The 26,487-nt window shown below is 34.7% G+C and overlaps 1 protein-coding gene across 12 annotated transcripts in view; it reads left to right on the forward strand.

Moving 5' to 3' along the window:
- LOC106881312 (arfaptin-2) overlaps positions 1–26,487 on the forward strand; it is an 88,438-nt gene that overhangs the window by 19,871 nt on the left and 42,080 nt on the right. For 11 of the 12 annotated variants that reach the window (XM_089351800.1, XM_089351805.1, XM_089351798.1 and 8 more), the window contains exon 2: positions 20,950–21,192. In XM_089351800.1, the coding sequence (XP_089207926.1) occupies positions 20,955–21,192 (238 nt within the window). In that variant the 5' untranslated portion in view covers positions 20,950–20,954. Of the gene's footprint in view, positions 1–15,222; positions 15,264–20,949; positions 21,193–26,487 lie in introns of those variants that run through there. The other variant, XM_089351804.1, reaches the window with a different exon arrangement.

The raw sequence follows: 26,487 nt of genomic DNA on the forward strand, positions 1-26,487 counted from the left end.
AGCTGGAGATAAGTGTGAAGTTACTTTTCTGAATAGTCAGTTCTACTTTTTGTTAATAGACTTAATGGATTTGGTGCAAGTTGTGGAGGATTAAACCTGTTAATGTACCCAATTTAGAAGTTTTTCAGTATAATGCTACATGCAGATTTCAAGGAATTTGGGTCTGTTTTAGAAATTGATTTTGGTGGTTGTTGTTGTTATTGCTATGATTATTATTATGCATTAAATTTGCTTGTGTTAGGTTCTTAATAATAAATTACTTGTCATTGATACCAAGAAGCTTCTGGAATGATTAATGGTTGGACAGATTTTGTAACAGTAATGTTATCTTAATATTGAAGAATTATCTAGCTGGTGTTGTGTTTCTGAAAGCTTCTGTTGAAGTATCTGTTTAAAATTTCACTTCTCTTCTTTTTCTTTGACAGGTCCTTGTTTCCCATTGTACTCTTTTTGTGATAAATATTTTAAAAATGCCATAAGGTTGTCATTCAAATCCATAACTTTCTATCATTCTTGGGGGAGAAAAAAAAAAACGATATTGAGGATTTATGTTTTCATTGAAATCTTTGCTACTTACCTTGTGAAAATAAATCTAGACAAGCCTTTTATTTATTTTGATAAACTTCACTCAAATGTGCATAACCCTTTTGTTATATTTCTACTGAAATACACTGTTTCAATTAATTTTGAAAATAAAGAGGAATTTTGTATAATAGCTTTATCATAACGAAGCTGGTGTTTGAAACATAAATTAGGATGAAATGTTGATGGAAAGGTTTTAGATCCCTGAAGGGCAGTCTCAGGTGTGTTGGTACCAAAATGGTCAAATTTCAATCAAGATTTTGTTCCCAGTCTTGTTCCCTTTTGTCATCTGTTTTCTACTCCTCTTACCTTGTTACATAATGGCTGCTTGCTGCCATTGCCTGTGTATTTGTTTCATGGCTTCAGTTTGTTTGTGCTTATTTCTTGGCTCCCATTTTCCCTGTTTGTGTATCTCTGGGCTCCCATTTGTCTGTGTGCCTGCCTCCGTGCTATCATTTGCGTGTGTGTGTCTCCTAGATCCCATTGTCTGTACATGTGTGTATGTGTCTTTTCTAGTTCTTGTTTACTGCTGTGTTTGTGTCCCTCTCTCTTTCTTTCTCTCTCTCTCATGGCTCTCATTTGCCTCTATATATGTACCTCTTTCTTGGCTCTCATTTGTCTGTGTGTGTGTGTGTGTGTGTGTGTGTGTGTGTGTGTGTGTGTGTGTGTGTGTCCTGGCTCTTGTTTGCTTCTGTGTGTTTGTCTCTTGGCTCTCATTTGGCTGTATGAATATATATCTTCTTGAATTTCTTTCACTTCACTGATTGTCTATTATGTTTTACTTTAATTCATGTTACTTTGACTGTGGCTTCCATTAACCTTTGTATTTTTTGTTTTTAGTTTTTAAGTTTCTTATTTTGTCTAGAGTTTTTAAAATGAAATTAAATGACACATTACAGTAATCCCTTGCCATATCGCGGATCACCTATCGCACACTCAGTACATCACGGTTCACCTATTGCGCACTCAGTACATTGTGGATTTTTCTGGCTAATATATGTAAATTTATATCGCAGAATCCTCAGTATATCATGGGTTTCTGCGGCCGTTAGGTATTTATATTTTTTTAGATTTTAATTATTTCTGTGGAGGTATTGAAATGTAACACCCATGATAGTCGAGGGATTACTGTACTTGACAATATTTACATCTCACACAATCTCTTCTTGATAAGAAACAAATTGATATCCTCATAAGTTTCAATTATCTGATGTTTTAAGCTGCAAGAAGCTTAAAATCTACATCTTAGCTTAGTTGTAGCCATTGCTTTTAGTGTCTGTGTTGATGAAGCTGAGAAGGAATTTTGAGATGAAACTTGATAAGTGATGAATGGGGAAATATGAATGAAATAATTTTTATTGATGAAGCTTCTGCCAGCTGCAGATTTTGAAGTTTTCTTATGATATCATGCTCTGCTAAATGTTTTAAGCAACTATGTATTTGGGAAATATGAGATTCTGCTGAGACAGGTAGAAGTATGGGACTAAAGTTGGTAGAGAAGTGAATGATTAGATTACAGCTTGTTAGGTTCTTTTTAGTCAACAAGAACAACTACAATAGTAATCTTTTCTACTAAAGGTACAAGGCCTGAAATTTTGGGGAAGGGGACTAGTTGGTTACATTGACCCCGATGTTTCACTGGTACTTAATTTATTGACCCCAAAAGGATGAAAGGCAAAGTTGATCTCAGTAGAATTTGAACTCAGAATGAAAAGCTGGAAGAAATGCCATTAATCATTTTGTCCAGTGTGCTAATGCTCCTCCTGCCAATTCACTGCCTGAAGCACCAACTTAATAATAACAAAACTTGTTTTTTTTTTCAAAATGAACTGATTCAAGGACAGTGTATTCCAATAGAAATATGTTAACAAATTTTAAACAATCTATAACATAGTATCTTTTCAGTAATTTGGAAGAACTTTCTGTCTTACTTTTGATTTTCTTGTTTCACAATTCTGCTGAGTCCACTAGTTTCTCTGTTGGGATGACGTTTTAAAACTTTCAGTTTATTCAGGAATATTTTCTCTATATGCACCATGTTGATATTGTATATGTGTTTGTTCAGTTTTTCTTTTCTCTGCCCTCTCTCTCTCTCTCTCTCTCTCTCGCTCTTTTTCTCTCATCCTCTTACTATTTCAAACTTTTATACCAGAGTTGCACTTTCCTTATTTCCTTTTCCACCCACTCTGTTTAACTTCTTTTTCCTCTATTTCAATACTAGTGATATGACTGCTTAGGTCAGCAATGTTTTCTAGTTTCACTGAATATTTCTGAATATTTTCTGTTTCTCTGTCCTGGTATATTAAAATTTTGCACTACTGAGAATATGAACTACTGAAATTATAATTTTTAAAAAATAATTACTGTCATTACTCATTATTTTTACTTAATTTCATTTCTTATTGCTATCAAACAAAACAGCCAACATTTATTTGCTGAGTTAACACACACACAAAAAAAAAAAATATGCCATGCCGTATTAAAATGTGCTGTTTGCAGTTTAAGCTGAAATTAGATATAAAAAGCAAAACATTATATATTATATGTAGATAAAGTATGCAATGTATAGGCAAGAGAATAAAAAAAGTACATGCATTTTTATATATATTAGTGTTTCTCTGAATAAGTATAATTCTAATGAACTTTGACTGTTGCATTAACATCAACGGAATATTTGCTGGTTGATTTACTAGACTTAAACGTATATAGTGTGGTTTGTTGCAAGTGAAGTTGTTTAACTCCAGAGCAATATCACTAATCAATACATGTTTCCTATAAAAATTCATTTACATGACAAGTGTTTATAAATGCTCTTTGCTTCTAGTTTCAACAATTGTGTGAACTACATTTAATTTTGTTGGATTGAAGAAGAAGAGGAAGTGCTTAGTACCTTTTATAGGGATTATTGGACAAGGTATTGATGATTAGCAGGGTTAGGGTTACTCTATCATGATTTTAAATCCATGATTGTTTGTGAAGAGGGAGGTGGTACATGAAAATGTATCCAGCTGCCTACACAGAGGGATGTTGTCCCCTAATCAATGAAGATCTATAGAAATAAAACCAGAGTTGTGTAAACTAATATATGTAGGTAGAGACATGAAAAGGTTTTTTTTTTATGATAGTTTCCTTAACATTGAGATCAGTAAAAACAATTTAAATGAAAAATAAGGGTATTCACAGGGCACTACACAGATTTTTTTAAAAGATAATTTAAAATAATTCTTAATAAACATATAGAGTTAACCTTGATGAAGGAAAAGTGAAATCAATTTGATTAGCTTCTAGTCTTCTTAGATCTTTATCAGAGAAAGCACACATATCTTCTATTCATGGGTCTTGAGTAGCATACTGCTATTTGTAGTCTATGCAAACTAGGTTCCAGCTAAGTTAGTTACTATAATTTGCATATGGCTGACAACAAGGGTCATTTCATTCATTCATAGTGCACTAGTGCACCAGATAGAAGTTTGGGGGTAATTTCAAATGTGAGGTGTATCTTTTTATTAATTAATGATATGGTTTTAGCCTAAGTATAAATGAGTTACATTACAAGTTTTATGTTTATTAAAAAAGAAAGCACACATCTTACATTTCAAATTATCCAAAAAGACTGTGTAGTGCACTATGAATGAATTAATCCATGATATTAGTGCATGTACTGTTATACAAATTAGATTGGCCGGTTTAGATGTATCCTAATTTATATACAGCTAGAAGCTATTAATTTCTCTGTAAACAGAAAATGGGTATTGTTTCTCTGAAGAAGATCTAATAAGATTAGAAACTAAGATTGATCCCATTTTCTCTTGCTATAGAAAGATAAAAGCTGGGATGTAAGCACTTTATTTAATTTTCGCAGTGAAGCTAAAGTTGAATGCTTATTAAAGGAAAAAGGTATTGCTTATATTTCAAATTCAAACTAAGTTTCTTTTCTTTTACTGATTCATGATAAGAATATCAATAAACTCCAGAGGAAATATTTTGAGAAGAAACTAAATTTTCCTTTTAATCCTGTAGTCTATATAAAAAGTATAATAGCATTTACATCATATTCTGTGTAGATTCATTATCAACAGAATTAAGTTTTACAGTATCTGTTGCTGTTGTTGGCACTCCGTTGCTTATGACGTCGAGGGTTCCAGTTGATTCGATCAATGGAACAGCCTGCTCGTGAAATTAACGTGCAAGTGGCTGAGCATTCCACGGACACATGTACCCTTAATGTAGTTCTCGGGGATATTCAGCATGACACAGTGTGACAAGGCTGACCCTTTGAATTACAGGCACAGCAGAAACAGGAAGTAAGTGTGAGAGAAAGTTGTGGTGAAAGAGTACAGCAGGGTTCGCCACCATCCCCTGCCGTAGCCTGGTGGAGCTTTAGGTGTTTTTGCTCAATAAACACTCACAGCGCCCGATCTGGGAATCGAAACCGCGATCCTATGACCGCGAGTCCGCTGCCCTAACCACTGGGCCATTGCGCCTCCACTGCAGTATCTGTAACTGGCAGGTAACCTGTTTGATGACACTGTCTTTGCATTTAGGTTAGGTTAACATTTGTAGGTGTATTTCTTGAATTACCCTTTAAAATTTTAGCAAGTAATGAGTTAGATAAATAATGTGTTGTTTTCAAATGGAACAATTTTATTATTTTTTTTCAGTTTATAGATTTTAATTTTTACATTTATACTTTCGTATTGGAAAGATCCAACTAGTTTTGTTTGTCATAATGATAACTTTAACCCTATTGTTACCAGATTTCTATTAAACTTTGTTTTAATTAATTTTGAAAATAATGAAGAATTTAGTAAATTAATTTTATCACAATTAAGTTGGTGTTTGGAACTTAAATAATTTAACATAAAATTCTGAAGGAAGGTTTTAATTTAGATCACTTTAAACAAGAAGTTTGTGAAGTTTGTATCATGGAACCAAGGGTGGTCTCAGGTGGCTTGCTATCAAAGGGATTAAGTTTGTTTCATAACAACTTATAAGTCAGGATACCAAATAACTGGTATTTGATTTCAGTACTCTACTAGTAATATTTAACCAAATAATACCAAGAGCTGTAAGGTAGAGTATCATTTATTACATTCCCTTTCTTGCTTAGTGCACTATGAATAAACCATTGTATTGTTGTTTACTTCAGTGTTACTGAATAAATATATGACATTGGTACAGCCTATTATAAACATCATAGCACTGACCATTATGTCAGTCAGAACTTAGTATAAGCATTTCCCATTTTCATAATGGTAGGGAATGTGTGGAAAGACAATAAATAGGTAGCTTAGCATTATTTGTTACTTTTTTTATATTTCTCTGTAAAGAAACATAAGGAGTCATAATTGGTACATTTATTTATTATAGTGTTTTTAATTGTTGCCAGACAGGAGTCTGAGTATCTGATTTTCTGGCAAAATTCATTCATCGACAAACTTCAACCTCTAATTCACAGAAGCACTGTACCTTCACTGGCTTTTTTTTTTAGCTATTTTTTGGAATTAAGAAACAAAATTCAAATCGTATTTCTTTATAATAGGTAGTTTTGAATTTTATGTTGAAGAATTCCACTCAGAAATTTGTTTTTTTGCTAAGAGCAAAGCTTTGATAAAAGTAAACGATAAACAGCGAAATGAGATACATGTTAAATAGCTCTAGATAGTTAAGCACATTTATAGGTAATAAAACATTTTATGTTGAACTACAAATGAAACAGGTCTACTATATCATACTCAAAGAATATTTATTGTTTATTGATCTTCTTAGAGTTGGGTGTTTGTCAGAGATGAGTAAGTTGTTTGACTTTGTGTACCATGCTATGTGGTGAGATCTGATGTTTTAGGCAGGATCTTTGTTTCATTTCCTTGAGAAAGGCTTCACCAGAAATGCCTAAACTGTCCTGTTTTCATGCTAACTTATTTTATTAGCCATTTAAAATCCTTATCTCTACAAATGCTACTCTTCTCAATCTTTAAAGATTTCTCATAACAATCTCAAATATATAGATTGCCAAATCTGTTACCCAAAGATTAGGTTTCTGGACACAAAATATTTCAGCTTTGATCAGTTGCTGTCTTTTTTTTTTTCTTTTGTTTTTCTCCTTACAAAATTGCAACAGTTGCGTTATCTATGTGCTGGCAACCCACCTTCAGAATTCTGTTTTCTCAAGAAGAATATGAGTCTTTTCTCACCAGCATCTCTTTCCAGTTCTTTATTTAGTAGGGCTAGAGGTGTGACAAGTGGCTTTCTTTTACATGCTAGATCTTCCTTTTTAGGCTTTCTTTCTTAGGATGTCTAAGCCATTTATAATACATTCATTTGGAAGTCACAGGTCCACTGTCTACGCTAAATTTGCTATTACATTAGTACTGATAATGCAGCACATGCCTTCCCAACCAGCCAGACAGGAGTCTGAGTATCTGATTTTCTGGCAAAATTCATTCATCGACAAACTTCAACCTCTAATTCACAGAAGCACTGTACCTTCACTCTATCTCCCTCTTCTGTTGTTACTACAATAGCCACTGCTACTCTGAACTAGCTACTTGCTTTTCTCCTACTCTTCATCTTGCCAATTTTCTGCTTTACCTGTCTAGTTCTTCATTAAATACAGATATCAGTCTAGAGATATTTAAACAGAATGCCAACTACATCAATCCTATCAGTCTAAAAGGGCCTCTAAAGGTCACTAGAGCTGCACCCCTTCCTCTGAGTAATCCATTAACAAAAAAAAAAAAAAAAAGAATTGTATGAATTATATTAAATGCCTCCACTAAAATTAACGAAAAAATGTCAAAATATAAAGGTGTCTACTGTTGTGTATCGAGAAGTTTGTTTCCATTGTCATTGTAATGAGATAAAAGATTGCACTTTTAAATCAGGAAAGCATGATTTATTGCTATGGTAACTAACTATCAAACAGGTTTTTACATGTGGCCTCTCTCTTTCTCTCCCTCTTTTGCACAGATACAATTTTATGAAATGCTCAATAGCATGTATTTTGCACATTAGTTAGAAATCCCCATCATATAATTAGATTGCAGTAGAAGAAATCACATTAATTCTTACTTTATCTGTTTTAGTTAATAGCTTGGTACATATTGTGTATGCTGTTGGGTAGGATATAGATGGCACCAACCACTTCAGTTGGATTCTTCTCTTGTATGATAAACTTCTTTCCATTGAAATGTATTTTTGGTTGTAATAGAAAGATATAAGTATTGTCTTGGAAAGAGACACCTTATAGAAATTTCCATGATTTTTCTCTTCTCACTGTCAGTGACACAGCTATTATACACTTGATAATTTCTTACACAGTACTTTTCATGTACAATCTGATTGGTTAGTTGTTGAATTGTCTCTTTGACTAGTGGAAATATTATGAGAAATAAAACCTTAATATATTGTCTAAGCAGTTAATGCACTGTTGTTGACCAGGTAAATATAGATTCATTCTTGCATTGCATTCTATATTCAAACGATGCATATTACTCTACTTGCCACTGACACTAGATGCAATTTCTACTTTAGAACTCAGGGATTTACTTCTGTGAGGCTAGCCAGACATGAGATATATTTTACAGCTACTCTTGGAAACTCCTGAGTGTGATGAAATAGGTTTTACAGCTACTCATGGAAACTCCTTAGTGTTATTGAATTTATCAGCAAAGTAAATTCATTGTTGTTTGTTCTGATAATGAATCCTCCAGTTCTTTCCTTAACGAACCTACCCATTCATTGTACTATGCCAGTGCTTCTGAGATTTTTGTAACTACTACCCCAACCTTTTCTGTTTCTAACATTCTTCGCAATGTTCCTTTGCTACAATTCAACGTTTGCTCCCATTTTTAATGTAAATACTTGTAATATCAGACTAGAGTAATTTAGTTCTGTGTACTAGTTCAATGCAAGTGATTACTCACCACCAACTTTCTATTAGCATAGGTGGTATATATTTGGTTTTCTTTATTTATTCACACTTTAAAGTCAGTTGTAGTAGAGGTTCAATGGCCCAGTAGTTAGGGCAGCGGACTCGCGGTCATAGGATCACGGTTTCGATTCCCAGACCGGGCATTGTGAGTGTTTATTGAGCAAAAACACCTAAAGCTACACAAGGCTCCAGCACGGGATGGTGGCGAACCCTGCTGTACTCTTTCACCACAACTTTCTCTCACTCTTACTTCCTGTTTTTGTTGTGCCTGTAATTCAAAGGGTCAGCCTTGTCACACTGTGTCACGCTGAATATCACCAAGAACTACGTTAAGGGTACACGTGTCTGTGGAGTGCTCAGCCACTTGCACGTTAATTTCACGAGCAGGCTGTTCTGTTGATCGGATCAACTGGCACCCTCGACATCGTAAGCGACGGAGTGCCAACACACAAAGTCAGTTATTATTGTTTTTTCCTTTACTAAAATGCAGTTTATAATAATATCACATTTAAAGTTGATATTTAAATAAATGTCTAAAACTGAAAAGAAAAAACTGTACAGATGAATCTCTTCTATTGCTACTGCCCCTTTTATCCCTAGTATTCATATAAGATTTTCTGCTGCCCCTCCCATCCCTCAGGAAGCAATAACTGCTTACATTGAGAAGAACTCTAGCATAAATAGTGAAGTTTTATATTTGTATCCTTATCTTAATCCTCAGGCAGAATCCCCATGATCCAGTGTTTGACTTGTTTGATCCTCTGATTTACTTGTATAATCCATTTGATGGCTTCTGCAGTTTTTATTTTATCAGTTTTACTCACAAAGCCTGGGTTGATCCCAGTCTGTGGCAAAAGACATTTGCTCAAGATGTCAAGATTGCAAAACGAGCTTCTTATCTATTTGGCCAGGTATAGAACACAGACTAACAGTTTTTTCTTTTCTCAAAGTTATACTGTACAATGGAAAGTATCTATAAATTTTTGTAGTCAACGCTATATATATAGACACATATAAATACCTTGTCTTTATATCTTTTATCTTTTACTTGTTTCAGTCACTAGACTGCAGCCATGCTGGGGCACTACCTTGAAGAATTTTAGTTGAATGTATCAACCCCAGTACTTTTTGTTTTGCTTGTACTTATTTTATCAGTTCCTTTTGCTGAATGACTAAGTTACGGGGATGTAAACACACCAGCTGTCAAGCAGTGGTGGGGGACAAACACAGACATATACACACATATATATGATGAGCTTCTTCCAGTTTCTGTCTGCCAAATCCACTCACATGGCTTTAGTTGGCCATACAATAACTCTGTGGAGAAAAAAAGGGATCAGCTTGATTACTTTCAGTGTGTGATGGGATTTCATCAGCAACTTAGTGCCTTTTTTTTTAAAGTATCTATGGAAACCTTGCTTTTAAACCCACTATTAGTAAGTGCCTAAAGTAAAGTGGATAGATCACCTTGTACATACATACAATACATTCTTGGCAGCAGGTTTGATTAATGAGTTGTCTATACATTCAGTGTTGACTAAAAGTGTGTGTGTGTGTGTGTGTGTGTGTGTGTGCGTGTGTGTGTGCGTGTGCGCACACTCACTCACTCACTCACTCACTCACTCTCACTCTACTGCATTATCACATTGAAATAAAGCACTATTAATGCACTAGTGATTTACTAAATGAACTGGCTACCTTTCTATCTATCTGGTTGGGCGACTTGCCCAGACCAATGCAACTCTTCCATGCCCAATGTCCTAATTTTTCATAACAGACTTCATATCCTCAGCTTGATATCTAGTGTCTACCACATGTTAATTGATATATGCTCTTCTTGGTCTACCAATACCTGTATGTTCACATGTGGGTTTCTAGAGAAGGCAATTGCTGGATGTTTTATCCTTGCTTCTCCAGCAGTGCCCTGCATAATAGTTCTTCTTTCTCTGATTATCAAGGTAGTGGTAGGAAGACTGCCATTCAGTCATTACTCTTGAGAAATGTACAAAGCATTCTGGTTGCTATTATATCTGCAAATTAGTCTGCCTAGTTTACTTAATGCCCTTAGTAATATTGGATTTATGAGCATAAGTAATATTGGATCTATATATCTCTGTGGATAGTTAAAGACAGTACACAGTGGCTGATGAAATACTAACGCAAACTGAAACTAATTCACTTGACCTCTTGTGTTTTGTCCATGAAGATATTGAGTGTAAAAAAGACAAGATATTTACATCTGCATTTGTCTATACATACAGTGTTGACTAAAAATCTTTAGATATATTCTGCAGTATGGTATAGCACTAAAAATGTTTATCTATTTTTCAATTGAAGACTCCTCTTGATGAAGATGATATCAATTAGCTGTGATGATATTAATTTAACCTGGAGGACTATGTCGTGTTTAATTTTTTTTTCATGTGTTGTTCCATGCAATGATTGGTTGAATTTTTTTCTTGCATCATGCTAATGGTGAAGTCTAACATTTTCAGGCCTGACCTAATTGTTTGGTATTAACATATTTTTCATAGTCTTCGTCTGTCTGTCTGTCTGTCTGTCTCTAGCGCCTCTTCTCTCTCTCAAATCTTGTCTGCTTTCAATTGCTTTTTACACTATTATCATTTAGTTCCAAGCCATCCTCTCCCAGATGCTACATTATCTCATCTGGTCTTGCTGCCTGTAGTGGGTCAAGTGGTCTCCTAGATGCATCCTCTACCTGTCAAAAGGGTACATCACAAAGACTGGTCCTTCTTTCCAGAACTAGAAAATAGTTCAGCTTCCTGCAATTACTAATCATGTATTCAGATCGGAGTACTACTGCTATATCTAGTACAGACCGTGCTAAATTTCCATGTACAGACAACCTAGACAATACTCAAGAAAAAGACGGTAAAAAAAAGGCCACCCAAGTAACTATCATGAAATCATTTGCCAAACTTTGGTTCACAGTCAGCAGTCTCTTGACAATGTTAGAATGCCTTTTTTTTTACAACTTAATGACTTTTGTTCCTCAGACATAGTTAATCTTATTCCATTTCCACTCAGGCCTTGACCCACTTATCTCTCTTCAGACCCCACGTTAACCATTTTCTGTAATACTCCCTCCCCAGAATGTCATCCCTCTGGTATTCCCTCCAATGTCAGTGTTTTCTTGTCCCCCACCACACTAACTGCAAGGTTGCCATCAGAAAGGTAAAGGTTCCTTTATCATAGCCTGCAATTTTTCCCAACTACGAAGTTGCAGCAGAGCCTTTCAGTTCTTTGCCAAGATGGTCTCTATCAACATTTTTGAATTATCCTGTCTCTACTTAACAATCAAGATGGTTCTATTTGCAGCACTTCCACTGAAATTTCATACTTTTGCTGCAAACATTGATCTGCAATATTCATGCTTAACATTTACTGGCACCTTTTTGGTAGGGCTTGCAAGAATCACCAACATTGTCCATCCTCCATTGACTATCTTATATAAAACAAAATAACACTATTATACTTCTTGTCTGTAATGTATATATATATCTCCTTTTAGTATAGAAATAACATTTTACTAGCAACAAACAAAGTGTGAGTTTCTTTATAAAATTGCTAAGATGCATTGTTATTTTTAAAATGTTTATAGTTTAGCTTGATTGCAATTATTTTATTATTTTTTTTTTTGTATTGATTTGCTAAATCATGTTTCACAATCCTTTTGGATTGGCTTTTCATCTATTATGGCTTGACGAATAAGATAAAAACTGTGTTGCAACTTTTTATGCTACTTTCTGTCTGGTTATGCATAAATGTCAGTGTATATATTTTTGTGTAGAGATAGTTAAAAGTATACACACTTCTGTTTTTCATCAGCAATATATTTATTTCACAGAGCTTTCAGTTTCTAATGGAAGTCTGATAAAATATATTTCAATTTTCCTGTCTGAGTCAATATTGTTGTTGTTATCTGCTAAGAGTTAACCATTTTGAATAAACATAGCAATATCATTTTCATTTTAGAATTTTTCTTGGTTAATATTCTGGAGTTCAAATAAGATACAAGGGTTTTAGAATATCTTGTCTTTGTGGGTGATTTAATGTCTGTCAGTATTGTAACACATTTTTATAAAGTTATTGATATCAAATTTTCTGTAGTTAAAATGTAATATAAAATTTTTGTGTAACATTGGTTTAGAATCTGATGGGAGATTGACTGCTATTCCTTCTTTGGATGCATTTCATGTGTAGAGTAAACTGTTTGTTACCACATGGTAGTTATTGATGTTCTGTGAGTGATAATTCCTATTGATAGTACAAACCTTATTCTTTGATCTGTAACGTGTTGCAAGTGTTGTAGCCAAGATCAATACTATTCTGAAGTGTAGCCAGATGGGAAAGATATACAATAGCTATGTATGTAACATATATTTGCATGAATGTGAGTTTATATTTATGCAAGCATGTGTTTTCATGATGTAGGTCTTTTTTTTAGCTTTAACATCTATCTCTTATTCTCTTTTAATAGGACATCTTGGAATTTACAGTATGCACTGTAAGGCCAATGAGGTAGTTTGATCTGTACTGGCTACTTGTTGTTCAGGGAAAGCACAAAATATGCACAGTTAAGAAGGCAGTCTGGAAAGAAATGCGTTTCCTTCAGTGGAATTGTGGTTAACAAGGATTTATTTACTATGTCATCATTCATCTTGTAGACAAAGCTGCCTTATCCAGTTGAACCATCACCCAGATAACTTCAGTCTATCGTTGTCTGTCTCTGGTTAGGTTAAACTTGATTTAAGGATTATCTGATTCATTTTGTCAATAAGACAGTATCATAGTTTTGTTCTCAGACATCAGATGTCAAATACTTTCAGATGATGAAGTTCCTTGATTAGAACCACATTCTACAATCACAATGAATGGAATGGAATATTGTGCAGAGCTTAATTTCCCTATAGGATCAAAGGGCAAATTCCAATCTTATGATGGTAGTTCAAGCTACTATAATGTGCTTCTCAATTGTTTCTTGACATAACCAGTTGTAGGAGGAAGAAAGAGCCAAAGTAAACAAACTCCTCCATTAGTTTTGAATGTTGTTAACTTTGGCCACCTCTAAAGTCAGCTCATAAGATGTTGATGTTGACTGCATTTAACTTTCAACCGACTTAGCTTAAAGCTTTCAAGAAGTCTTCCATCATGATCTGCAGATCAATATAGGATGAGCTCAGAAGGGAAATGTTATTAAGTACAGTTAAAATTAAAAAAAATTATTTATCATAGGTGTAGGAGTAGCTGAGTGGTAAGTAGCTTGCTTATGAACCACATGGTTCTGGGTTCAGTCCCACTGCGTGGCACCTTGGGCAAGTGTCTTCTACTATAGCCTTGGGCCGACCAAAGCCTTGTGAGTGGATTTGGTAGACGGAAACTGAAAGAAGCCCGTCGTATATATATATATATATATATATATATATATATATATATATATGAAAGAAGGTTTGAAAATGCACTTATTTTTTAAAAATATTTATTTACTTAACCGGTTTCACTTTTTTAGAAAAAGATTATCAAAAGTCTTTGAGAATAATAAAAAATGTTAAAAGACAGTCTGAGTATTAAAATGCATATATACATTCTTTGATGATAAAATATATTTAAAGTATAAAGCTTTGTATGAACTTTGTAGTGTTACATACTGATTGTCATATTAAGGTGAAATTGTTAAAAACAGTGTTAAAAACAGTGTATGAAAATACACATATGGAAAAATACATATACATATACATATTCTCATACATATTCTTTGACAATCGACTAAAATTGAGAAGGAACTGACCTGGCCTTTTTCTCTTGTGTATATTGATATATATTATGTGTGTATATGTTTGTGTGTCTGTGTTTGTCCCCCCAACATCGCTTGACAACCGATGCTGATGTGTTTACGTCCCCGTAACTTAGCGGTTTGGCAAAAGATTCTTGATAGAATAAGTACTAGGCTTACAAAGAATAAGTCTTGGGTTGATTTGCTCGACTAAAGGCAGTGCTCCAGCATGGCCACAGTCAAATGACTGAAACGAGTAAAAGAGTAAAGAGTAAAAGAGTATAGCTTAAATCCTGTTGTACCAAAGAAGAACAGTGGATATCACCCAGTCAAACATTTAGTTAAATAAAGTTGACGAAAGTGCACAACCGTGTTGAATACTATGTTTCATTTGAACTGTATGATCCTCCTTACTGTTTTTCTAGATTTTAGTGAGAGTGCTGAAATAGTCTATCTTCGCCAGACAGCAGTTTCAGTGGCATGTCATCTGCTTCTCATATTATTTCACTCTTTTTGACATTGCATTGAATTGTCAGTTGTTTATTATAATCACTATAGGCTGTTGGAATGTCAAGCTTTTTCAAATGATGATAAAATGCGCAGATTTGATCAAGATGTGAGATGAAGCTGAAAGCAGTGATGGCCACTGATTAATCTTGTGGATGAAGCTGAGGTCTTGCTGGGTAGCAAGTAGCAAGGTGGTGGAACTGAAGACAAAGCTAATTGGAAAGGTGGGATAATAAGGCATTATACTTCAAAACAGCACAAAGAATTAGTCATCCAGTATATTTAACAAAGAAACAAAAAATGGAAGTTTGCCAAATATTCTGTTCATATTAATTCTTGACGCTAACATAAAAGTGTTCAGGACTAAAATTATTTTTGTCTAAATTTCATTGACATTTCAGAATGAAATGAGGTGAAATCAGTTGAATATGTAATTGAATAAGGAAGGTATGTGTTATCTATATGACATATATTAATTGCAGATAGCTGAGGCACTAGCGTATTGGTGGCTTGTATACCATAAAATTATTGTGTTTTATTTGTGTCTTAGAATCTTTGTTCTCAATGGCCCTACACATAGCTCAATAAAATTACAGCACATTTGTTCCTGTTAGTGTGGGTAAAAGAGGTGTTGAGTCTCATAGAACTCAATTGTGTGTCTAATTATACTATAACAGTAACCGTATTCTCCAGCCTTTACATGAAGATAGAAGAGGTTTTGTTTCCTTATGTAGTCTTCATTCAGGTCTTCAGTCTTCTATCTGTGCTGTTTTTCAGCTATATAACTTTATTCATCTAATAGATACAATATATGTATAGGTAGGCAAATTAGCATTAAGTAAATACTGCTCTGGTGGGTTATGCTATATGTCACTGAAAATTGGCAAGTTTCATATTATTGGGTTGCAAAATGGGTATTTTTTTATGGACCCATTGTTGTCACTGAATTTGGTTCTAATAAATATATTACAAAAATCAACAGTGTAGTGCTCATGTAACTGAAAATAGTGAACGGGTGTGTTTGGTCTGCTGTTTACCAAGATGTAAGTTGTATATGAAGAATGAAGGGTTAGTTAATTCATGAGAATTATTACCAGATGTATCTAAATTGTGTACTTTGCATCTTTTGGATAGTTTTAAAGGCAACATGAATTAACAGAAAATATAAATAGACATTTTTTTTAGGGTTGTTGCTGGGTGTACGAGACAAAATAGAAAAGTAAATGTATGTTATTGACACATTTAATACTCATTCAGTAGATTAGTTAAGCATAATAATTCTTTCCATTCTCTTGGTGAAGTTTCTCAAGCTAATTCTTAAAATATTTTCTAGATGTATAGATGGATGATTACATTTCATCATCATCATCATTTAACATTTATCTTTAATACTAGCAATAGGTTAGATGGTGAGCTGAAGGACTGCATCAGATTTCATTGTTTGCTTTGGCATGATTTCTATGGCTGGATGCCCTTCTCTAACTCAAACTACTTTACAGAGTGTACTGGGTGTTTTTTGGTGCACCAACCCTAGTAAGGTTGCCAAATAACTTGCAAGACAATGCAAAAAAAGGCCTTAACTGAGTGGGAGTGTAGTATTGAAAGAGGTGGCTTTATTCTAGTGTTGAGAGTGCCAGGCACAAGTGCCTTGCTACAGAGGAGGTGCATGGTCACACCAGATTATATAAGGGTAAGTGGGAGTAGCTGGAAAAGAGAGAAAGATGGTGGTGATGAGGTGTTAGGGTAGACTCTCAAGGTACAAGAAGGTGAGTATATGAGAGAATACAGACAGTGGCTCAGATGGCAAAAATGATCCAATTGTCAGCTTTTTAAATTTAGAAACAGTTTCAGATTGGGATGACATTTCAGGATAACAATAGGTAACAAATGACAAGATTTCTCTTATGTCAAAATGCAAAGTTGGTTTTGTTTGTAATTGATTGTAATAACTGCAATAGCTTGCTGATACTTCTGTTATTACTGCTGTATGAAAGGTGAATAAATTAGTTCAGACATGAATTGTACTCTGAGGCATAAGGCTAGACATTCTAATTAATCTAGTCATATTTGCTACTGTTTGTGTTACTAATTTTAAAGGTAAAGTATGCATGATGAAATATTAGTTTTTACTGAAGCCTTCCCTATAGCACATCTATGGTAAATTAACCATGTAGAACCCTATCTCTTCAAGCTGTGGTAGGATTTAAATTAAAAGTTGTCATCTCGTGTATCATCCATCAATTACATGTGCTGTTACTGCTTACAACAATGAAAATTACCTCTGCATGCTGCATATTTCCTAGACAGGAGAACTGGGTGTGCGTCTTGACTGTTGCCATTGTGAATTAATGACAAATTTTTTTACTCAGCTCTGTATGAATAAGGCCAATAAACAATATAACTCCTTGTTAGAATTTTTGCTGAAGCAAATGGAATATTCTTCTTTAATGGTCTGTATGGATTACTTTTGTGTGTATGTGTGTGAGAAAGAGATAGAGAGACAGAGAGAGCGGAAGGATCAATTTTTGTACAGTCTTCTGCAGGTTAGCTAATATTTATTGTGCAAGTATATCTGTCTTCCATTCGGTGATTGTTCTTCTAGGCTGTTCTGGAAAAAAAAAAACCCCTAGTTTCTAACGATATAAATAGATGAAAACAGCTAAATTGGTTCAGCATGTGGTTATTTCTAGCATGTACTTTGTTTTATTTGTTGCTTCTTTCATTCTATAAAGCAAATTGGTCTGGTTTTAGCTGGGTTTACAGACCTAATTTCCAAGTACAATGAAAAAAAAAAACCAAACAATTTCATGTGTGGCTAATTATTTTTAAAAAACTACTTGACATGCATTATTTCAAGCTAACATGTGGAGATGGCTCTTGCCAATATAGATATTACTGTATGAAATATTCCCTACCATTAACCATTTAACCAGTAAATCGGTGAGGTGCCTATTTTTAGCTAGACTAACTTAGGAAGTAGTCATATGCCATCTTTAGCTGTATAACACAATCTACTTACTATAGCAAAGTTTGAAACAAAGACCAGTGGTTTGTATTCAAGTCCTTTGTAATTTCAGTAATTTTTCTGGCATGTAAAAGGAAAAGTACAATTATTAGCTGGCAGTTTCAGTATTTTTTCTGACTCATTATGTTTTGAGTTCAAATTCTATTGAGGTCAGCTTAGCCTTCTGTCCTCTAAGATTGATGAAATAAAGTACCAGTCAAATACTGGAGTTGATGACCTCCTCCCCTCAAAATTGTGGCCTAGTGCCTATGTTAGAAACAATTTCATTCTCCCTTTTAACTTTTTTTTGTATAATTGTAATCTACACTTTTTTTCAGTCAAATCCCCCTATCTAGAAATACAATATATTTCATACAAATATATGCCATTAAAAAATATTCTTTTCTACTCTAAGCACAAGGCTCAACATTTTTGGGGAGGGGGGGCAGTTGATTAGATTGACTCCCTAATATGCAACTGGTACTTAATTTATCAACCCTGAAAGGATGAAAGGTAAAGTTGATTGACCTCGGTGGAATTTGAACTCAGAATGTAAAGACAGACGAAATACCGTTAAGCTTTTTGCCTGGTGTGCTAATGTTTCTGCCAGCTTGCTGCCTTCCATTAAAAAATATTAGTGCAGGAATAAGTAGCTGTTCACTAGCATTTATAAAGTGATGTGACCAACATAATTCAAACTCTAGTATCACATTTTTTGACTTGGCTTTTCATTTTAGACTGCATAGACATCATAAAAAGAGACAATTTGAAGAATTTTTGATCCTTTCACTCTAAAAAGTACTTCAGTTTCTTGTATCCTTTAGTGTATGTAGAAATTACAAACTACTTTGTATGTTATTTCTGGAATGCATAATACTAAATAGGTGAATCTGAAACAATGAAGAACAAAGAACAATGAACATCCGATTGTTTTGAGTGACTATTTTATTATTGCTGTTGACCTGAGGCTCTACAAAATGAATGAATAAATAAGACTGTATTATTTTTTATTGAGCTATCAATTTTATTTATTTGCTGTTTATTGCATTGCTTAGCTTTACTTAAAGCTGAAATCTATCCAAGAGGAAGCACATATTTGAATATTAATTTTTTCACTGTTTAAATGTTGCTTGTCAGAAATTGAGACTGTTGTAGATCTTCTTGTGACATTAAAAATCTCTTAATTACTCTAAGGAGGTTAATTAAAGTGAACTAATTTGACCATTTTTGCTGACTGTTTGCTTGAAAGCTGATTTTAAAAAAATATTCTTTAACATTTTTGGTAGATATTTAGCTTTTCTTATTGCTCACAGTAATCTATTGGTTTTGATCAATTGTTTAACTATTTATAGAAGTTAAACAGTATTATTAATAATGATAAAAAAAGGCTATAGAAACAATTATTTGCATTTTACCATATGTGTCCCAAACTAAGAATAAGTACACCACTTTCCCATGTGTCATAAGATGTGATGAAATGGATTGGCAACAGGAACAGATTCTGATTATAAAAGAGTTTCAGAAAAATGGTCCATCCCGTTTAAAAATGGAAAAGTGAATGTAAAATGCTTTTGCTGCTGATGATACAATTATTTGCTGTGATAAGAATAGTTAATGAATATCTTCATTATCTCATCAAAGCTTAATGTACTATTATTACATATCTCTGGGAAATCATATCCTCAATTTTTATTTGTTAACTATCAAAATACTACAGTAATCCCCTACATGGACTTAACTAATTTTTTATATGAGGAAAACACTTCTCTTGTATCTAGAATCATACACACATGTAATCAGCTTTAGATATTTTTACTTTGTTGTGATTTTTAAAACTGTTAAGAATTACATTTTTTCAACAAGCAATTGAAAGAAAATTTTGGCAGACTAATATTAATTACAAATTTTGTTACAAAGTCAACAATTTCAGACAAGGGTTAAGTCAAATAGATTGACTCCAGTTTTCAACTGGTACTTATTTTATCAACGCTGAAAGGATGACAAGCAACGTCGACCTCAGTGGAATTTGAACTCAGAACATGAAAACAGACAAAATGCCACCAAGCATTTTGCCTGGAGTGATAACGATTCTGCGAGTTTGCTGCCTTTAAGCAGACTAATATTAACAATGTAATTATTGAGTTGTAACATTAATTTGTACATTAATGGAAGAATATTTGTACATTAATGGAAGAATATTTGTACATTAATGGAAGAATATTGGTCTCATTAATTATTTGTTAAACGTTTCTCACACACCTGGCTGGTAGTATTTCATAAGACTCCAGTTTTTTCCAACTTTTGAGATCTTGTTCTACAGAGATCTATATTTTTAACTGATTAGTTTTACTTGTTTTGGTTTTCAAATGCCATCACCTAAAATTGGCTCATTAGTTGATTAATTAACTAAGTTAAGGGATATCAGTTGTTCAATTGTTTTAGGAGTATCACATATATCAGTTACAAGTCTTTTCTAAAATGCTTGGCCATTGCCAGTACCGCCTGACTGGCCTTCGTGTTGGTGGCACGTAAAAGCACCCACTACACTCTAGGAGTGGTTGGCGTTAGGAAGGGCATCCAGCTGTAGAAACTCTGCCAAATCAGATTGGAGCCTGGTGTAGCCATCTGGTTCATCAGTCCTCAGTCAAATCGTCCAACCCATGTAGCATGGAAGGTGGATGTTAAACAATGATGATGATGATGATGATGATGGTAAAAGATTCAATGATGTTAAAGTTTGGTTTTTAGTAGACTTCAATGATAAATTAAAATATTACAAATCAGTAATTCTTTTTTTTTTTTTTTTTTGAGACCAAACAAGAGAATGCATTCGAAACACTCATGTTTCTCTTACATTATATTCAGTGACTACCAATTATAGCATATGCTATCAGATAAGATTATGAGAACCTAGAAGTATTGATGGAGTTAGGACTATTAATGTTTGAAACTATGAAAAATATGTAACTTTTATGGAAAACCATAAAAAATAAAATAAAAATGACCCGAACATAGTTGTGGCTTTCATAACACACGCACACATACACACGCACACATACACACGCACGCACACACACACACATACTCATCAGTTTTAAAATGTGTCAAATTTGATTTTCTTTATTTTAGAAGCCATGTCAGCTGAAACCCCCCAACGTGCTGTTTCTAATGGTGCACCGGACAATGAGGAGGACACATTTGAGAAGGATTTGAATGAAATGCTGCAGGATGCTCCAAGTCTAAACGATAGTTGTTCAACTGTTCAGAGTGGCAGTCCACGGAAGATCGCTACGGCTGCTGCAGCACCTCCTACCACCTTTAATTCCAACCCTGCAGATACTTCACACACTCGACCATACACTGGGCCACCAGGTGAGGATGCTTCTTTCTCTCTATCTCTCACATATGTACCTGGCCGAAGAAAACCAAAACTATTTTTGGACAGGTTTTGGATAGATTGCAAATGGTTTTGAGGCCTCTTTCTTCAAATATCCCTTTGTAATAAATAATAGGCTATTATTTCAAAATGTGCTAAAACAATTGTCTTTCAGATCAAATGCTGAAAAATTTTATAATTTAAAAAAATTATCTGTTTTGTGTGTGTGTGTGTGTGCGTGTGTGTGCGTGTGCGTGTGCGTGCGTGCGCGCGTGTTGTTGAGCCCAAGGTCAGCCCTAATTGAGTAGACCTATGGACAAAGGCTCATGCTATAAGCATCCTGACTTTTATACAGACTTTTTAAAAGTAGCAGTGTATGATTTTAAAGAAATTTGCCTACTATTTTTAGCAGTTGAATGACTATGGAGAGAGGCTCTCACATTGGTTTGTGTGTGTGAGGTTGTTTGTTATTCATGTATGTTTTGCTAACAAATTTCATTTTGAACCTATCATATTATTTAAAAGTGTATTTCAATAGGGAAGAAATTGATTGCATTTTTTAAAATCAAGTAATACATTTAGTTCTATATTTAAGAGATGAGGAATTATGTACATTATTTACATTTCATGGACATTTGTCTTCATCTTGTTTGCTGCTAATACGACGTTTCAGCTGATATACCCTCCAGCCTTCATCAGGTGTCTTGGGGAAATTTTGAACCTGGGTTTTCATTCCCAAGGTATTTTTTGATGTTATTATTAATCAGGTCACTGTTTGGAGTCGAACTCAGAATCTTGGGGTTAGTAGCCTGTGCTCTTAACCACTATGCCATATGCCCACAGGCAATTGCAAGCAGTAACCTGAATAATAATAATATTAACATCGAAAAATACCTTAAGAATGAGAACCCAGGTTTGAAATTTCCCCAAGACACCTGATGAAGGCTGGTGGGTGTATCAGCTGAAATGTTGTGTTAACAACAAACAAGATGAGGACAAATATCCGTCAAATGTAAATATTGTAATATACATTTCTTATGCAAATGAAGCCGTTTCAATTTAGAGCTGTTAAGGAGAACATATAAGTGGGTTCACTGGCTGAATCTCACCAGCAATTGCTTTAATTGCTTGATTAAAAGGATTTAAACAAGTGACAGGCTGGATTAAAGGACTGCTAACATAATATGGTGATTAGTGGGTAATTATAAAGGAGCTGTTAGGAGATCAGCTATAAAACACTGCCTTAGAAAAACCTGTTCAACAATGATGATGGTGATAATGGCATTTACTTTATTTAATGTGGTTATTTTGTATGATGTTAAAAGGTACTTTTTTCTCTTGATATGTATTCATATATACAGAGAGAAGCAGTGAGGAAGAGAAAGAAAGATAGAGGAACTGTAGGTATGTCAGTGTGGCTAAGAAGTTCGTTTTGCAACCATATGGTGCCAAGTTCATTCCCATTACATGACATCATGGTCAAGTGTTTTCTGCTATAGTCTTGCATTGACGAATACCTTGTGAATGGAATTTAGGAGACAAAAACTGTTCAGAAGCCTGTTGTTTGTGTGTGTGTATGTGTGTGTCTATACTGGTCAATGAACTTCATTCTTTCAAGTGCTCCAGCACAAGGTGGTGCCCCAGCATGGTTGCAGTCTGATGACTGAAACAGATAAAAGATTATATATATATATATATATATATATATATATATATATATATATATATATATATATATATTTAATAGGAAAAGGTTAACAGGGACTTTGAAATTGTGGCTTGCTTGCTATCACCAGACACTATCAACCTTTTCCTGCTGTGTGGTAAATAGCTTGCTTACCAACCACATGGTTCTGGGTTCAGTCCCACTGCGTGGCACCTTGTGCAAGTGTCTTCTACTATAGCCTCGGGCCGACCAAAGCCTTGTGAGTGGATTTGGTAGACGGAAACTGAAAGAAGTCCGTCGTATATATGTATATATATATGTGTGTTTGTGCGTCTGTGTTTGTCCCCCCCCCCCCAACATCGCTTGACAACCGATGCTGGTGTGTTTATGTCCCCATCACTTAGCGGTTCGGCAAAAAGAGACTGATAGAATAAGTACTAGGCTTACAAAGAATAAGTCCTGGGGTCGATTTGCTCGACTAAAGGCGGTGCCCCTGCATGGCCGCAGTCAAATGACTGAATCAAGTAAAAGAGTATATACTTCACTAAATAGTACTGAATAAACCTTCACTTTAATGCTAACTTGTTTTTATATATAGCCTAGCATAAAAACATACAATCCATTGCAGGGTTGCCTGTTTACAAATGAGAGTGGACTAGAGCAATGTGTAATGAAGTGCTTTGCTCAAGAATACTATGCACTACTGGTTCAGAAATCAAGACCACAATCTTGTGACCATGAGTGCAACAGCCTAACTACTAGGCCATGTACTTCACATGCACGCTGGGAGAGAGAGAGAGAGAGATAAATATATATGCACAGTTACAGTAGGTTTCTGTCCCATTTATTTGCCAAATTCCATTCAGAAGATACAAGTATAACTGAAGACATAACAGAAAACAGTTGCCATATGTACTGTTCACTGAGAGCAAACCTGGCACCATCTAATTGCATAATGAATTTCTTAACCACATCCTTATATCTGTACTTGTCTATACCATATAGCTATGCCTCCAATTTTTACACTTCAGTGAAGCTATTCTGTCTGATCTGTTGAATGCTCTGAGCAGTAAATGTAAAGTTGTCATTGTATATGAATATAGAACCAAATATATATTTCGAAGTCATACTTGTTTGGTGTCTGACTTGATCTGCAGTCATATGATAGAAGTTAATTATATCTGGGAAGGGCCTTGGATAGTCTTTAAAGTATACATGCCACGTTCACCTTTGTTTAATTTTGTAATAAATTTGTTAGTAATTAGGTCAGAGATATTTGATGAAACTTTTCAACACTTTTTTAGTATAGGCAGCAGGTTGGTGGTGTAGTTACGCCATCAAGCAGAGTGCTCCATGACACTTGTTCTAACTCTCTACACTCCGAGTTCAAATCCTGATGGGGGGTCATCTCTGCCTCAGGTCTTTCAAAGGTTGATAAAAAGGTACCAATCCAAGGTGATAGATTGGCAGAATTATAAAAAGTCTGACAAACTGCCTTATAGTATTTGTTGTCTCTTTGCATTCTGAGTTCAAATCCTGCCCTGGCTGATTCTCCAGCTTAACACTGCCAACAAACACCTTGGGTGCCTTTAGCAGAGCTCACTTGGTTTCAGGTATTCGGTTCAAGTTTCTAGTTCAAGGATACTTCCCTTCCTCCCACCAGGTTTGGAGACCCTATGGCAAGTCCCGGGCATTACCGTCTCTCCTGACCAAAACATAAAAGAAAAAAAAAATTGATACAGTACTTTTTTCACAAAATAGAGCAAAACGTCTGTACATGTGTGTTTCAAGTAGCTATCAGAATTTCTACAATATCTTTTAAGAGGATAGTTTTTAACTTGTTTTAAGAGACATTTTTGTATATATTTACATATATTAGTAGCAAAAAAGGCTTCTGGAGAGCTCATATATTTCATGAGTTCAGTGATTATTAATCAACTCTTCAGTGGTGTGTTGTGCATACATGTGCACAGGTTCGGAAAAGTTGGGTATGTCAGATATGGTGGGTGCCTCGTAATGTGTGTGTGTGTGTGTGAATTCATGTTCAGGTTTAATTTTAAGTTTTGTTTTTGTTAATGAAAGTGTTTTGGTTTATGCTCTTTTCCTCATGTGTATGTATTTGTGTAGAAAGCTGTCTCCTTATTTTCTGATCTATCTACAGGTTAATTACACTGTCACCCACCATCATTCCTGCACTTCCACTTATCACCTGCTCCTTACTGCATCATTTTAATTTTTTTCACTTCCTCACCCATACTGATATTTACCAACAACCATGTCTCCAACATGTATGTATGTGTGTGTGAGGAGGTGCTGAAAAGTTCCTGGCTTTGGCTAAAAGAAAATACAAGAGGATCAGTTAATTATGATTTCATTGAACATATTCCCTTCTCGGATTCACACACTTATTGCAGCAGTCCATCAGTTTTTCTAAGCCCTGTAAAAGAACTCAGAAATTTGAGCCTCCAACCAGGCCTTTCGTGATACCCTTAAAGCCAGGAACTTTTCAGCTCCCGCTCATGTATCTATATGTATATATATATATATATATATATATACATACGTACATGTATATATATATATATATATATATATATATATATATATATATATGTGTGTGTGTATATAATATGCATGCACACACAAACAAACACGCATGCATGCACACACACACACACACACACACACACACACACACATACATACACCTGCTTCAGCATGCCACAAGATAGGGACAGTTTGAAGAAAATTTCTCATGAGGATAAGCAAAATATTCAAACATTTCAAAAGTATTTTCACCTCTCCACCAGGAAACATACAAATAAGCAAGCCTGAAATTTTGGGGGATGGGGTAAGTCGATTATATCAACCCCAGTATGCACTTGGTACTTATTTCATCAATCTGGGAAAGATGAAAGGCAGAGTTGGCCTTAGTGGAATTTGAACTCGGAACGTAGAGCTACCTGACAGGCTAATGATTCTGCAAGTTTGCCACCTTTTTAATAATAGTTTCAAATTTTGGCACAAGGCTAGCAAATCTAGAGGTGGAAGCAGTCAATTATATTGACAAAAGGCTCAACTAGTACTTATTTTATTGGCCCTCAAAGGACAGAAGGCAAAGTTGACCGTGGCAGAATTTGAACTTGAAACATAGAATTGAGATAAATGCTACAAAGCATTGTGTCCAACTTATAATCAATTCCACCAGCTTGCTGTCTTTATAAGAATAATAAGAATACCAAAACTATATTGTGATGAAGTTAAAATGTCTTACATCCCACTGGTTGCCACTACTAACTGGAAGAAATGGAAATGAAATGTTGGGACTTAACCAAATGAACTAGGAATCCATAAATGAGGAACTTGGTGTGCAGTCCAGTCAGAAGTTGCAAGGGGTTATGTGTTAACTAGCTATACTCCCAGACATTCACAAAGCACATGAAGGGCTCAGGTGCTTGAGGGCAGAGGAGCAGGAATATAGGGTAAAGTCACAAAATTAAGAATAAAAAAAAAAGGAATGTTGGAGTAGGGAAGTACAAGAGTAGGATACACCACACAAGTAAAGGACTCATCAATAAGTATTGAGAATAACAGTTAGCAATTAAAGGGGTTAAGTGATTTAACA

This window comes from Octopus bimaculoides, chromosome 5, assembly GCF_046866305.1.
Source record: "Octopus bimaculoides isolate indiv1 chromosome 5, ASM4686630v1, whole genome shotgun sequence".
NCBI classification, from domain to species: domain Eukaryota; kingdom Metazoa; phylum Mollusca; class Cephalopoda; order Octopoda; family Octopodidae; genus Octopus; species Octopus bimaculoides.